We start from the raw sequence: 17,132 nt of genomic DNA, 5'->3' as shown, positions 1-17,132 counted from the left end.
ACTAGGCATGAGAGACCAGCAGTTAGCGTAATGGCTATGTCACTGGACTCCCACGTAGTCGACCGTGGTTCGAGTCCCGGACCCGGGGGCTTAAACTCACGCCGAGCGCATGTGCGTGCGTGCCCAAGATCCCGAGAGGAGAATGAAGGAGAAGGGATTGCGGCCATGGCCATCCCTCCTGGGGGGTGATTTCTTGCTTTCTATCTGTCTGTCTGTCTCTGTCTGTCTGGCGAGCGCACACGCCTTACAGCAAAAACCTCTTCAAAAAAGAAAAAAAAACTCGGCATGAATTTATAATTTGTTCTTTGATGAACTTTTCGAAGTGCCCTTCTTTGGATGATGTACTATGGATTCTGGTTATCTTATACTGGTCATAAGAATACTACAGGAGCTGGGGACTAGCAGGTGGCATTGGTGGTTAAGGCTCTGGACAATCCCACATGGCCAACCATGGTTCAAGTCCTGGACCTGGTGGCTTGCTTTCTCACTTGCTCTTTCTCTCTCTGTGTGTCTCTCTCTGGTCAAAATAAAATAAGTAAATAAATAAATTAAATTAAAAATAATTTAAAAATAAAAAATTAAGTGAAAAAAAATACTACAGGAGCAATGGATTATTACAGAAAATTGAACAAACAATGCTACTGAAGTTAGAAATACATTTTAGGAAAGGCAAAGCCAGGGTTCTGACTGTTTAATTCCTTTCACAGTAGACATGGATTCATAGTTAGTGCTTATCAAACATCAGCCATGCTCCCAATACTTTCTCTGTACTCCATCCTGCAACCCTTATAGCTATCTTTTCCGGACAGAACTCTAAGCCTCATTTTACAAATGAGAAAACCGAGGCTTGCAGAGCATTCTCATGCTCACCCATCTAAGTGATTACCAAAGCTGACTATGTAACACACAGTCTCCCTTCCTTCCTTCCTTTTTCCTTCCTTCTCTTTTCATCCTTCCCTCCCTCCTGCCCTCTCTGCCTTCCTTCCTTCCTTTATTCTTCTTCCAAAAAACAGTTTATAATCTTTCCAGAGTTTTCTAGTAAGAGTTGCTTTCTTAGCACTAGAACTGCCAATGCATTTACTAGAACCTGAGCTTTTATCAACCGCACGATACACTATCAATGCATTGGCAGATATTTAGAAAGAAGAAATTCAGCATTCATAATAGATGTCTCATACTAACTTCAGAAGCTTTCAATGGCACATCTTGTCTAAAAAATAGAAGACCATTACATGTTTTTCCTTAAAGACCATGTCAATAATGCACTATAGACGATTTGACTTCTGTAATAATCTAGTAATATCATGGAGGTAAGTTAGGGGTGTTGCATTTCAAATTCTAGAATGGAAATTAGGCACGTACAGGGGCAAAGTATTACTATGTGCTTTGGAAAAAAACAGTGTTAAAAACGAAATGTTTCTGTGGTTTATTAAATTTTATTTAGTGGTGATCTAAGTGCTCTGATAGAATAATCATGTTTACACAGTTTAACTCATTGACTGTGATTCTTATTCTTGGAGAAAACATAATTAAAAGGAAATGAGTCATAGTTAAGTAAATCTTTGCCCCAGGAGATCCCCAGGTTCACTGATTCAGAGACAACTCACAACCACACGATGGGAAAGGAAACGGTAGGAAGATTCAAGAGACTGATACACTGTTATTGCCTAGTTCCAAGTTTTCTCATCTATACAGTAGGAGTTATACTTAACCTCTACATATCTAGTGCTTATTGCAATTATTAAATGAGGTACCACAGGAATCATGTTGGAAAAATGTAAGTGTTCTAACTGAACACAATATTACTATAATCTATATGCTTGCCTGCTCAGTTATTACTACTTAGTTTACAGCTTCCAAACTATTTAAATTACATTATAATGTATCCAGTTTAAAAGCATATCTTTTTAGATGGGTCATTTTTAAGATGAAAATTGGGTCCAAAGTAATTTTAGTGTTTCTAACCCGGGAAATTATATTTCTCTCTATAGACATTTTCCCACATTTTTCTGAAAGGAAATATTCCAAAAGGTATTTAAGTACCAGTGAGATATATACTCTCTCCAAGTTTATATAAATTATAGGAACTACTATACATGATTTTAAAAGTACATGAACTTGGAGATCCTTTTCTTTCCTTCTTTGCTTTCTTTCTTTCTTTTTCCTTTTCACTTTTGCTATTGGGCACATGTGCTCCTCAGAAAGAGAGAAATCACCACCCCCAGGCAGGATGGCCACACCTCAATCCCTTCTCCATTCTCCTCTTGGGATTTTGGGCATGCACACATATGTGCTGGGTCCGGGATTCAATTGTACAGTTAGCCATGTGGGATCCAGCTGCCTTAACCTCCATGACACCTGCTGGCAAAAAGATCCCTTCTTATTTTATGAGAAAGTTCTGCCTGCTTGATATCACAAAAGTACCATAAGTGGCATGTCATATGTTAGAGTTAAGGGGCCAGCAGGTAGCGTGGTGGTTAAGGCGCTGGAATTCCACATGACCGATAGTCTCAGACCTCATGGTGAAATTCACACCTGGCATGTGTGCATGTGTGCCCCAAATGAGAGGAGAAGGGAGAATAGATTGTGGTATGGCCATCACCCTGGAGGGTAATTTTTTTCACTTTCCCTCTCATTGTCTCTGTGTCTCTCCCTCACAAGTGCATGTGCCTTATGGTAAAAACCTTTAAAAAATATCGGAGTTAATAATTGCATCCTGAGACTCCTGGATCACAATTTACTGTACTAAGATTATTAATTTTGTTTTCACAGAAACCCATATCTGCACAGAGCCATGAGTAGTATTGCTAACAGACGTGTCCAAGCTTAGAAAAATATGCTCGCAGTCTCTCTGTCTCAGTGTGTCCTGGGAATCTTGAATATATTGCGACTACATTGACAATCAGGAAGGTTCTTAGCAAAGGCTTGACTACACTTGGATAGAGTACTTATTGCTCAGACCAGACCACTGTTTTTCTTTTTTTGGAGAGGATTTTGCTATAGGGCACATGCGCTCACCAGAAAGAGAGAGAGACAGAGAGACAGAAAGCAAGAAATCACCCCCTGGGAGGATGGCCACGCTGCAATCCCTTCTCCTCCATTCTCCTCTCAGGGTCTTGGGCACGCGCACACGCACCCAATGTTTTTCTTTATTCTCTCCTCCCTTCCTCTCCTCCTTCCTTTCTTCATCCTTTCCTCTCCTCTCCTCCCCTCTCCTGTTCTTTCCCTTCCTCTGTCTCTTCCCTCTTCCTCCTTTTCTCCCTTCTCCCTGCTTCTGATTTTCTCTTTTCTTCTGATTTTCTCTTTCATTCTTTCTTGACAGTAATAATCATTAGCTATCACCCAAAACATGCAATGTGCTATCTATATGGGGCTCTAATTATCTTGAGTTATTCTGCTTAGACAATACATGAAGAGCTAGTAAAGGCAGGAATTAAGTTCGTGTGCAGTTTTTATGCGTGTGATAGATAAGGTGTGTGTCTGCATGTATAAAGAAAAAAGTTTTCCTTTATCAGCAGCTTATTTCTGAAAGGAGGGCTCTTCTCTTCCCTTTTATTTTATTTTTCATATTGTTTATATATTCTTTAAATAGGGAAGCCTGGAAATGCCCCTAACTCATATCAACTAAACTTTTTCCCCAGTTAATTACCTTGGATTTTGCTTGAGTGAAATGATATCTCTTATGAGTAAAATGATTTCTCCTTCCTTTTCAAAATTTCTTGTTTTCTCTCATGTAATATCATTAGCTAATATTTTTTAGAAAACTAAGTAATAGTAGTGAAGATGAGCATCTTTTTTTTTTTTTCCTAATTTTTTGGTGGTGGTTGTTCTAGCCTCTACTGTTTTACTGTTCCATCCTAGACAAAAGACAAAAGGCAGACCTTTCAGTCAGACAAAGAGAAAAAAGAGCAAGACTCATGGCAGGGAAAGTGTCATCATTTTCCAATTTCCTAAGGAATTTTAAACATATAACCAAGAATGAACACTGAATTTTTATTAATAGCCTTTTTGATACCTATTAAAAGGTGAAAGTTTAATACTTTTATTAAAAATATGGAAATTCCTTAAATATTTGTAAGTTTTTTATCCTTTCAACTTACACAGATGGTAAATATTTTTTCTATATTTTGAAACAACTCTGATTATTTTATGGTTTGCCTTATTTTTCAGAGTCAAACTGCAAATGTACTTAAAGCCTATTTTTTTCCCACTGATATTCATTAGTGGAGTAGATTTATAGTTTCTTTTGTTTGCTTTTAGTTTTTTTTCTGTAAATATGGCTTTAGTGATTTATTTATGTCCTGTAACTTTATTTATTTTTTTGAGAGGTTTTTGCTATAAGGTGCGTGCGCTCGCCAGACAGACAGAGAGAGACAGAAAGCGAGAAATCACACCCCAGGGAGGATGGCCATGCCGCAACCCTTCTCCTCCATTCTCCTCTCGGGATCTTGGGCACACACGCACACGCGCCCGGCGTGAGTTCTAAGCCCCCGGGTCCGAGACTGGAACCGCCGTCGACTTCGTGGGAGTCCAGCGACATAGCCATTACACTAACGGCTGGTCTGTATGTCCTGTAACTTTCTAAAGCAATTGGTTGTTTTTTTCCTTCCATCTGGTATGATCTGTAAGCATTTAATTCCCACTGTAGGTATTTGATTTCTGATATCTGATAAGATTTATTATTGAAAACTTCTACGTCAGATACATTTTTGAAATGAGAGTGACATTTTTTTCCTGTCAGTTATTTTATTTTTGTTAACTTTTTTTCTATTTCTCTTTAAGTTTTGCTAATTTATAATTTTTAAAGATGTCATATATTTTATCAAAATTTTATAAGATCTTTGCATAATTTTTTTAGTTTTCTTTCTATATATAATTTTGCTTTTTGAAAAAACAATCTTTGTTATATTCATATTGTTTTTGTTTCTTTAATAAGCTTTCTCGGATCAACTCTTTCTCTATTTCACTTAACATTTAAGAAAAAGAACTATAGTTTATTTCTGTTATTTTGCTTTGCTTTCATAACATAATTTATTTAATTTCTTTCTTAGGTATTTAGATCTTTTGTTGCCTTTTTTCTAACTTCTTAAATCACACATTTAGTTCCCTTTTTAAAATTGCTAGAAATGTCTTTAAAACTATACCTTTTCCAACTGTCAACAATTTTAACCACATCCCTGAGTGGTTAGTGTGGTATTTTAAAGGCCAAATTTCTTTCTAAATGTCCTTCAATTTAATTTTGATTGCGCCTTTGGCACATGACTTGCATATAAAAGAGTCGATCTAAATAATAAACTTTATTAAATACAGTACTTACTATTTTTGTTATTTTCTCTTTTGACTTCCTATCATTTTGATTTATTTGGATGATATTTCAAGTATGTGATGATACTTGAATTATGAGGATTTATAATGATTACATCTGTACTTTGGATTGTAATTATTATAATTATAAAATGCCCTTTTGGCTTGATAGTTTTTATTTTAAATTCATCTTTATATTGTAATTGTAACCAAGTCTCGGATTTATTCACATTTTGCCATCTTTGTAACTTGATTTAGAATACTTTCCAATCCCTTTACTTTAAAAATATCTGTAATGAAAGCCTGTTATTGGGTTAGCTATTTGATTCAATCTGAAAATCTTATTCTTTTGGTAGGTAAGTTGTTATGTGCTCTTGTTAAACAGATAAGATTGGGGACCAGCAGATGGCATAACGGTTACATAGCTGGACTCCCACATAGTTGACCATGGTTCGAGTCCTGGTCCTGGTGGCTTAAAACACCCTGGGCAGGTGTGGGTACATGCCCAAAATCTTGGGAAGAGAAGGGATTGTGTCATGGCCATTCTCCCTGGGGGCAGGAGGTATGTAATGGTTATTTCTTACTTTCTGTGTCTCTGGTGAGCACATGAACCTTATTGTAAAAATCTCTCTCTCTAAAAAACAAAACAAAACAAAACAAAAACAAAGAAAAACAACAAAAAATACGAACAGATAAGATTCATTTTGATTTTTGTCAGCCCAATTTCTGCTCTAAATTTGCTTTTCCATAATTTTTTTCTTTATTTCTGATATCAAGTTTTAGCTCCATCGTCTGTATCTTTATTTCATTTCCTTCATTTTATATAAGGTTTGTACAAGATGTATTCTCAAGCTTTGATTCTTCTACATAAATGGTCCTCACTCTTTCATGCTTTAGTATATACCACAAAAACTAAACAATAAAAACAGATTTCTTAGCATTCCTCATTAAAGTTTTTGATTTATAATGTCTCAATGGAATGTACTTTTTTTTTTTTTTGGTAACTTGCTGGAGGGGTTGTATACTTGCAGGAGAGAGAGAGAGAGAGAGGAAAACTGAGAAAGCAAACCTTATTGGGCATGGTCATGCCACAGTACCCTCTCTATTTCTCCCTCTTTGGGATTTTGGGCAAGCATAAACATGAGCCAGGTGAGTGTCTCAAACTGCTAGGTCTGTAATTTGAACCATGTGCTTGGCCATGTGGGATCCAGCCACCTTAACCACCAAGCTACCAGTTGGCCCAGGAATCTACTTTTAAGCAAGCATCTGGTCACTCTAGTATAGGCAGTCTGTGGTAGACTCCCTGAGATACACTGTCATAATAGTTATCTATATTAATTTAAAACTTAAATTTTATCTTTAATTTCTTGATTAATGAGCTCTAAAGTAAGAGTAAATACTAGGTGCTTCTTATGTATTACCAAACACTTAATCTTTCACCACAATCCCTACCCATTTTGTTTTAATGCCAGAAGGTATGGTATGTGCACTTGACAGAGAGAGAGAGAGAGAATGGAAAAGAGAGAGTTAGGAAAGAGAGAAAAAGTGCCCTCCAGTGGGACCTGGTCACGCTGCAACCCCTGTTTTCTCTCTATGGCTCCTTCCTGTAAGGATCCTAGGCATGCTGGCATGTTTTTCAACTTGGAGGGCTGGGATTTGAACTGTAGTCAGCAGTCAGCCATCCTTTCACACAGCATTTAATTGCTACTCTACGGGACTGGCAATATCTAACTTTTAAAAATATTTCAAGGATATTTTACTCATTTATCTTACCTCCTGGAGTTACAGTTCTACATGCTATCTCCAGTTCTAATTCTAGCATACTGGCCTTTCTTAATCTAAAATTCCTAGTTTTTACTATGCTGTCCTGCGAGCTAGACTATTTTATTATTATTATTATTTTTAAAGGGACTTAGGAGACCAGCAGATGGCGTAATGGTTATGTCTCTGGACTCCTATGTAGTCAACCATAGTTTGAGTCCTGAACCTGGTGGCTTAAACCTCACTCCAGGCACGTGTGCGTGCATGTCCAAGATCCCATGGACATGGGATTGCTGTATGGTTATCCCCCTGGGGGTGCTTTCTTGCTTTCTGTCTGTCTCTCCCTCTGTGTTTCCAGTGAATGCACACTCCCTATAGCAAATATCTCTCCCCCCTACTCCCACCTGCCCCTTCCCCCCCGAAAAAAAGGAAAGAATAGGAAAGAAAAAGGGACTCGGTCTAGCTTGGTCTAGCCAGTTTGACAGCTGACTGTGCAGTCTGAATCCCAGACCTATCAGCTTGAAAACCAAAACATGCCAGGCATGTGAGCATGCATGCCCCAAATCTCAAAAGGAGAAATGGAGAAGGGATTGTGGTTAGGCCATCCCTCTTGGGAGGTTATTTCTCACTCTTTCTCTCTCTCTCTCTCTCTCTCTCTGGTGAGTTCACATGCCCTATCTAATTAGTTTTTTTTTAAAAAAACAAAACAAAACAAAACAAAAACAGAAAAAGAAGTACTCAAGGATGTTGTGTTTTCTAAGACCTTACATACTAAGAACAGAATATGTCACTTTTGTCCTTATGTATAACAATACTATTCTTAACTTATGTTTTCACCCTCGCAGAAGCTCGTAATAATTCTTCCTATAAAATATAGTATTGCTGTGTTAGAGTTTGAGACCTTTTATTTTCCTTGTAGGGAATTCACTCTTATTGGAACTTTGGTAATTTCACAAGAATATAATGAAGTGCTGAACTATATAATTTTTATCCTGGAACCCAGTGCATTCTTTTGGAACCCATACATACCACTAGTAATATTAATGAATACCATTAATATATAATAGTATATGCAAATCTATAATGTAGAGTATAGAAGTTAGGAGTTCAGCCTTTATGGTCATATTTACTGCCCATTTCTTAGCTATCTAACCTTTAGCAAGCTAATTATGCTTTCTGAATCTCAATTCATCATCTGTAAAATTATAATTATAATAACATGGGGTAATAATAACGACTACATGTTATGGCATAATATATGAAAGTGTCTAAGCACATAGTAGACATTCAAGAAATATTTATTATCGTCATCATTATTATTATAATTAGTCACTGTCATTTGATTCAATATTTTTCTCTCCCATTTTTTTCCATTCTGTACATTACTAACATCAAAGTTTTGCATGTATTATCTGCTGTAACTTTCCTGCATATTTGTTTCCTCTAAGTGATTTTTTATTTTTAGAGAGGTTTTTGCCACAGAGCATGTGCATTTGCCAGAGAGAGACCGAGAGACAGAAAGTGAGAAATCATCCCCCAGAGGGGATGTCCATACCACAATCCCTTTTCCTCCATTCTCCTCTTGGGATCTTCAGTGAGCATGCACGCTCACGCGCGTGGCATGAGTTTAAGCCACCAGGTCAGGGACTTGAACCACAGTTGACTACATAGGAGTCCAGCAACATAGCCATTACACCAACTGCTGGTCCCCCTCTAAGTGATTTTTTAATCTCTACAACTTTTTTCCTCTTCATTTGACTTGACTGTCTACAGTCTGAACTTACTGTTACTGTCTTGATATTTTGCCCCATTAACTTTCTTGCTTTTTAAAATTTATTAGTTTATATAAATATTGCATTGCCTTCTTTTTCTTCTTTTTAATCCCTTGTTTATCACCTCATCTTGACCTTTTGTTTTATCATCAAGATTTTTTGGCAAAAATAAATTCTTATGGAACATTTTAATTTATCCTGAAATATCTTTTTTTCAATAGAAGAATATTATTTTTGTCTCTTTTTTTTGGGGGGGGAAGGTTTTTGCTATAGGGCCAGACAGACAGAGACAGAGAGACAGAAAGCGAGAAATCATCCCCCAGGGGGGATGGCCATGCCGCAATCCCTTCTCCTCCATTCTCCTCTTGGGATCTTGGGCACGCACGCACATGTGCCCGGCGTGAGTTTTAAGCCACCGGGTCCGGGACACAAACCGCGGTTGACTACGTGGAAATCCAGCAACATAGCCATTACACTAACTTCTGGTCCCTCCTCTCTTTGTCTTTCTACTGAGTGCACATGCCCTATAGCAAAGTAACGTAGTCAACAGAGAGCAACCAGACATAACCGGTATACAGGCTGGTCAGCCACCTCCTCGTCCCCACAATTATGTGGCCTTTCTTTTCTTGAGAGAGATTTTTGCTATAGGGCACGTAGGCTCACCAGAAAGACAGAAACAGGAAGTGCAATCACCCTCCGGGTGGATGGCCACACTTCAATCCCTTCTCCTCCAGTTTCCTCTCAGGCTTTTGAGAGGAAAACCTCTCACACACACAAGCCCAACATGAGTTTCAAGCGCCCAGGACCGGGACTCAAACCACAGTCGACCATATGGGAGTTCAGCACCTTAACCACTATGCCACCTGTTGGCCCCTGGCCCTTATTTTTTTCTGTACTCCGTGTTGGTCCATTATTATTTTTTTTTTAATTATTCATTCATTCATTTATTTAATCCCATTTGCTATTATTACTTTTTTACAATTTCACCAGAGAGAGAGAGAGAAAAGGAAAGTGAGAAAGCAAGCCGCCCGGTCTAAGCCTTGTACCACGGTCGGCCATATGGGAATCCAATGCCCTTAACCAACACACCATCTGCTGGCCCCACATGGGTTCATTATTTAAGAATGGTTTTTTCTTTTTTTTTTTCGTTTTTGTTTTCTATAGAGTGCATGTACTCACTAAAGAGAGACAGAAAGAGTGAAAGTGAAACAGCATCCCCAGAGGGGGATGGCATCGCTGCCATCTCTTGTCCATTCTCCCCTCAGGACTCTGGGCACACATACACATGTGCTTGGTGTGTTTTCCAACCAAGCAGTTGGCCATGTAGGATCCAGCTGCCCTAACCTCCATGTTACTGTCTTGTCCTACATGCTTTATCTTGACATAGATGTGGCTATCGGGTTTTCCCATTTGCGCAAATCAAGCTCGTGTCGATTTCTCTTGATTGTCCTTGCAGTAATACTAGCACTGCTTAGGTGTCTCTGTAGAGCCTCAGTTTGTGTTGGCTGTTGATTGTTTCTGTTTCATTTTTCTATAGCCATCACATTCCCTATGAATTTGGACACAAAGGAGAGAAATTGTCTGTGGGTTTCTGAATACCTCTATCTCTCCACTTCTCTAACACATTTCAAAACTGTACTCAGTTAAACATGCTTTCTGTTTCTTCCTCATTTAGGGAGGAGGGACTACAGTCTATGTACATACTTGTGTATGTATTTGTGTGTATGTGTGTGTCCTGGCACATTCTCATATGGTTTTAATAGGTACCTACACCATAGCAGAACTTTACTAAGGTACAACCTAGCCATATAGATCATCATTTTGAGAGAACATAGTTTTGGACCCACAAATTCCACTTTAAATATGGTGGAAATCAGTCGTGTACAAACATGTCAGCAATATGATACTTACTTAAGAGTTGTTTATAATGTAAAAGCACTTAGAAACAATGGAAACATCTAACAATAGGTGCATGGTAAATAAATGTTAGATAAATTATGTTATGCACATTTAATAAAATATTTTATAGTTATTAGACATTATGTATAATTATACTTAGAGCTATGAAAAGGTAAGAGGAAAATAATATATAGAATAGTGGACTATGGTTATTTATATAAAAGTGTGTCACTATGAGTGATAAAGAGCAATGCTAATACTTACATCTGTATGTGGAGGTATTGGTGATTTTCACTGCCCTTTGTATATATTTTTGAGAATGATAATGAATTAATTTCATAATCAGAAAAAAGTAATAGAGCTAAAAAGAAAAAAATGTAGAAGGGTGTGCATTCCCTACAGCCATCTCCAGAATAACAGCAACTATCAGGTCATTGGAAAAATTATGGTTTTTGTTTGTTTGTTTGTTTTTTAATATTTTTCTATGTAAAAATGTGTCATGACTTTTCTGATGACCCAATATTATTGCATGCTCTTTGCTGATGCTGTATAGGCCCTTAATGTAATCATATTACTTAATTCTTTCAACAGCTTCATAAGGCAAAAGTTAATGTTTTCTGTTTTCTGTGGAGGAACCTTTCTAATGATTAAACATTTCCAGTGTCATGTAGCTTATAAAAGACAATACCTGCATGTGAACCTAATTCAATCTGACTCTAAGCTCCACCAATCTTCCCAGTGCCTCTTGGGATAGTTAACATACATTTTGTTGTGTATAGGTAACAGACATAATAAAAACTAATTATTTGAACTTTTGATTATTATTCCTTTATACTCTTGGTATGAACTTAAAAGAGGACTGAAAGGACAGAATAAAGACATACCCAACAGAGAATAATATAAAAGCAGAAGATTATAAAATTCATTTTTAAATGTAAATCATTGAACATTCTCTTAAAGATAATAGTTTATGAAACAGGAAGCGTTCTTGACAAACTAGATACCAAACCATAAGAAAAGAGGATATTAACCCTTTCAAGTCATCAACTGAACGATTTAATACACCAAACAGGCTTATTTTCTCAAAATATCCCCAGGGTCAAAGGAGATTCTAAATTTTTATTTGGTTTTACCCAGGCATAGAGTGTGCTTTGACTTTGGTTTTTAAAAATATAATATCCTTCAACCACTTTCATCATAAATTCCAACTCTAACCTTTGTACATTTTTTTCCTTCTATATGATTGACATTCTTCTTAGAATACTGCCTGATCTAATTGGTCTACTTTAATTTTGACAAAAGTAGCTACAGTTAAAAAAATAACAGTAGCAACAACATAAATGAGATAACCTGAAAACATAGACACAGTAGCAATAATTGGAATACTTCCTATCAGGTCTAAGATAGTGATGAACAAAGTTTCTATTATCTCTTCTCCTGGAATCTGTTACCCTTTATCAGACTTCTTTACTATAGAACTCAATAAGTAATGATGTAAAAAAGTAACAAAATACCAAAACAAGGTAATGACTTAATAGGTTATCCATTCTTGTCCTCAACCCCTAAGACAACAACAATGAAATATCAAGGATTTCAGAGTCAGAGCACTAAAATTAAAGGACAGCATGATACTTAGAAGATACACTAATGGAACTTTATCTGGCATCAAGTCCTCATAGGAAGGATTCAGAAACATTCAATATAATTCACTGCCTTGACAACATACAGATACGAAAAAACTAGAGATGGACATGTGGTGGATGAATAGGTAGAACAGTGACAATATACATCAGAATCATCATCCTGCAATTTAGAGGGCAATAAAAATGATTTGCCAATCAAGATCGCAAACGCGAAGATTCAGAATGTAAATACTAAGTGTTAGATGAAAATAGACTGTCTTTGAAGTTCACCTAAGAGTTTTGAGGAGAAACATTCTCAATTGTTGCCTCTTATCTATCATCATAAGAGTGCTGTTACTATGTATTTATAAGTAAGCAATGACAAAGTAACAAGGACTTGATGCAAGTATAACATTCTAAGACACAAATTAATAACCTAAGACAGAAAATATGGGTCCCTGAATTCTGAGCCAACCAATTAGAAGAGATGTTTTATTCTTTACGTACTCAACTAATCAAAAATACAAACAAAACCCCCACAACAACAAAACTAAGAAATGCCAGAGTAAATAACGACACTCTATCCTCTCAATATGAGTGAAAAGGAATCTCAAAATAGAATCTACTTGGTTTCCTTCTCTGGCCACAACCATGATTCCTGAATAAACAGCTAGGTTCGCCACAGCTATTTAAACAAACGAATGCAGGAAAACCCTCTAAGATTTTATGGAAACATACAACTTATTCCCAAGTCTCTATGGATTCACATCCATAGGTTATCTGCAAAGACCCCATACATTATTGTTAAAGGGAACAACTAAACAAATTGGTTTCAACAGAAATACAAGTAAATGGATTAAAAACTGGCTATCTAACCGTATACAGAGAGAAATCGTAATTGGTAGTCCGTCTAGTTGGGGAGAGGTTTCCAGTAGGGTCCCACAAGGATCGATATTGGGTCCCATTTTGTTTAATATCTTTATAAAAAATCTGGAAGACAAAGTAGAGAATGTGCTAATTAAGTCGACTGATGCCAGTAGATTAGGACTGGGGGTTAAAGTCAATTGGATATATAGAGAATTGCTACTGGTCTTTAGAAGGCACGAGGAAAGACCAATGCTAACAGAAAATGAGAATTTGAGTAACTTGTTTTTAAAAAATGTATTATTTTTTTTAATAAAAAGTCTAATTTAAGCAGTAGAAATAGATTTAAAAATTCTTAGTGGCTTTACATTACAAAAGATTAGGCACAACAGAAAACTATAACATAGAGAGTCATAACACCCATGAATGCAGAATAAAGAACATCATCAAATAGAAATCCCTCTGGTGCAGTTTTATGTAGCAAATGTGAGACTGAGGGCCTTTCAGTAGAATCAAAATATTGGAGGCATTCCATACACACAAGAATCAAGGTGGCAAAAAGGCAGGGATGATTATATTCTCAAGTACACACATTCAGCAATTGGCCAGAAAAATTAACAGGAAAATAACATAAAGGTTAAAAGAAAAAGGGAGATTGGAAAATAGAAAAGTATGAGGAAGATTAGTGGGTGAAACCAATCAAAAACAAATCCTATTAGAAAACACACACACACACACACACATACACACACACACAACCTCCCCTCTCCCAATACACACACGCGAATTGAAGAATGCAGGGATAATAGTAAGGGCCCTCCCACCTCTAGGATAAAGATTATGTTTTTTTGAACTACTCTAGAAGATACATGGGAAGAAATATTTGGTAGACTTCACATGGATATGAAGTCCTTTTCAAAAAACCTTATTTTACAACATAAAGACAACTGTGACACTGATCCTTGCTTGTGGACTTTCATATGCAGGCGGGTAAGATTTTTTTGGGTGAAGTTAACTGAACTGAACCTGTAGACTGATATGGAATCATCATCTTGATTTTATTTTCTCTTGTCATTTACTAGCATGGAACAATGTACACTGGATAAGACTAGAAAAAAGTCAAACCATATCTCAAGACTTTGAACTGGCTAATTCACCTTCACGAGTCTTAGTTTTTCATCAGTTCAATGGTAGTATAGAAACAGTCTTAAGAACTGAAGAGTTTCTTCTTAAAATAAAAATATAAGGGAAATTAATACAGAAAAATATTATTGGAGCCCCATGGGGCTCCCACTTGGTCAAGTTTTCCATTTTCATCCCTCTGCAACCTCAGGACAGAGCACAGCTTAAAAGTCAGTTTAGGTGATCCAACATTCTGCCTCTATCTCTAGGAAATTATTAAAGGGAAGTGAAAAATTCAGTCCCTCTCCTAGCAACTGAGTTTTTCAGAGCTACAACAATATGTAGCTGATTATATGTGCCCAATTGTGAAAAAAAAAATACAGACTTCAAAATTACAGTTGAAGAGAAGGATATTCATAATAGAAAAGAGTGTCATTATCCATGATGAGAGATCAAAGAATGTACCACATAATCAGAACCCAATGTGGAACTCCTCTATCCTTTCATGCTGGGTTAAAAAAGAAACCAAGGGAATCTAGAATGTTAGGTGGTCATCTTTTTGTTTTAATCTAGATGGCAGATTGCATTCTGCTACAAGAAATAATTGATACAATTTGAAGTAGTTGGTTTTCTATAGTTGATACAACTAATATCCACTGAAAAATGACTTTTTCTTGCTGTGACTATAAAAGTGGTGACATAAAACCTTCCTCTCGGTGTGATTCTGTCCTTTAGAAGTGTGACTGCATCCAGCATGAGAATGTTGAACACACAAGCAAGCATCTCCAATAAGCCTGGAGGCTCTAAAGTTAGTTTTATAAAGCAATAATGCCTACAATTTTTATATTTTACTATTTAATTAATATTTACAGAGTGCTTACCACATACTGTAGACTATGTTATCCTCTTTACACATTGTCATAATGGTCTTTATAATAAACTTATGAGAGAGGAATTAGCCCATTTTACAGATGAGGAAACTAAATGGCTGGAGAGACTGATTTCTTTTTTCAAATCTATTGTCACACAGCTATTACACGGAAGGATAAAGCTTGCTTGAATTTGACAGATCCTAAAATATTTGTTCAGAATTCCCATTATAAATGATGATTTCTGATACCTTTATTGTTACCCATGCCTATCAAAGAAAATGGAGAAACTACTTTTGATGAAGTAATAGGAACAGGACAAGCATATGTTAAAAGCAGGGAGTTGGACACCAGGATGCACATGTCTTTCTACGGAGAGGTTCTCCTGCACACTACTGGATGTTCTGAGCTTCTGGGGCCTTTGCATGTTAGATATCGGTAGCAACTGCATTCCATAACTTTTACAACCAAAAATGTCTTTGGGCATTGCCAAAAATCCTTAAGTATACAAAGTCACTTGTTTTCAGAATAGCTAAAAGATCTAACACTAGAAGATCTCATCGTCTATCATCTGAATTGTGGGATCATGTTTAGCCAAGAGAGCTTTTCACTACAATGGTGAACTTACCTAGTGAACCTTTTTCTACCTCCAGCTCAGTACAATTGAATTTAGAACTATCTGAAGCTCTCCAGGTTCCAGTTTGTATAAAATTTCCACACTTCAGGTTTTAAATTTATCATTTAAATGCAAATTGGTACCAAAAAATAGGGAAGATGAAAGTGCAAAGAGATCAGATATTATCTTATTAAGTCAGTCTTGCATTATGCAATTGATTTAGACTCATTTCAAACTGCAGTCCTATGAGACAGTTTTATTTATTCATTCTCTTTTCTGGATGAAGGCTACTATACCAGAAAAATCATAAAGTGGGTTTACAAAGAACTCTCTCATTTGACAACCTGAGAGAGACAAAATGGTAAGAAATTATGATGGATTCCTGTAAGTAAAATATTGGGCATGAGAAATTGATAATATTATAGGTGCTATGGTTTATTGGCTTCTAAGGCCCATACTTAAAATGTGCATTATGACAAATATCACCATTAGACAGAGATGTGCCTTGGATGAGAGAATAGTTTAAAGCCAAGTATCAGACATATGGAAAACATTATCAAGTTGGAAGCTTCCATAGGGCTTGCTCCAAATAAAATCAAATGATGGACACTATTTAAAGTATGCTAGCCTTGGACTTAAATTGAAGATAAAGATAACAAAATGTCAATGAAATGATTGATTCTTGTCATGGGTAATAATTCCAGATGATTTAAAAGGATTACTGTTTTCCTAGTGTTATGACTATGAACTACTAATTGAATCCCATGTTATACACTGATTTATAAACACTATTTAGGACAGATATAAGAATAAGACTTTGTTTTGTCTATTTTAAAGATTCTAAATTTAGGATATGCAAAATGCATATACAAATACTGTTTAATGAAGAAAGTTCTAGAACAGGAACCCCCATGAAGTCACATTTGGAAGTAAAGAGGGCAGGCTTCAAAAACCTGCTGCCAGAACCCTCAAAGTGCGGATTTTCAATCTTGGTTGAAGATGAGAATAATCTTGTAAGAATTATAATGCCCAGGCATACCCTAGGACCTTCATGTCAGAATTTCTGGGTGACAGACCCTTTAGCATGTTACGATTCTTTGAAGGTCATTCCATGGGGTACCCAAGGTTGAGAACTCAACCTAAAGAATAGACAGTGTATTATTGTGCAGGGATTATCTTACTACACTGGCCTTAAGCAAGATGGTGACCTCATGTAACCAAATGCTTCAATGATAAGTGGTTTTTATGCAAGGCATTAAGTGTCCCTCAAGGAGAAATTATTCCTTCTCTTACACATCTCTTT

At 36.5% G+C, this 17,132-nt stretch overlaps 1 protein-coding gene across 1 annotated transcript in view; it reads right to left on the bottom strand.

Annotated features, from left to right (window-relative positions):
• Positions 1-17,132, bottom strand: part of GABRB2 (gamma-aminobutyric acid type A receptor subunit beta2) — a 265,292-nt gene that overhangs the window by 27,521 nt on the left and 220,639 nt on the right. Inside the window, exon 10 of the mRNA XM_006165055.2 lies at positions 13,235-13,348. Within this exon, the coding sequence (XP_006165117.1) occupies positions 13,235-13,348 (114 nt within the window). The remainder of the gene's footprint in view (positions 1-13,234; positions 13,349-17,132) is intronic.

This window comes from Tupaia chinensis, unplaced genomic scaffold (genome assembly GCF_000334495.1).
Source record: "Tupaia chinensis unplaced genomic scaffold, TupChi_1.0 Scaffold143796_1, whole genome shotgun sequence".
Lineage (NCBI taxonomy): Eukaryota > Metazoa > Chordata > Mammalia > Scandentia > Tupaiidae > Tupaia > Tupaia belangeri.
The sequence above is the reverse complement of the archived record's forward strand: the minus strand, read 5'-3'. Positions and strand labels throughout refer to the sequence as shown.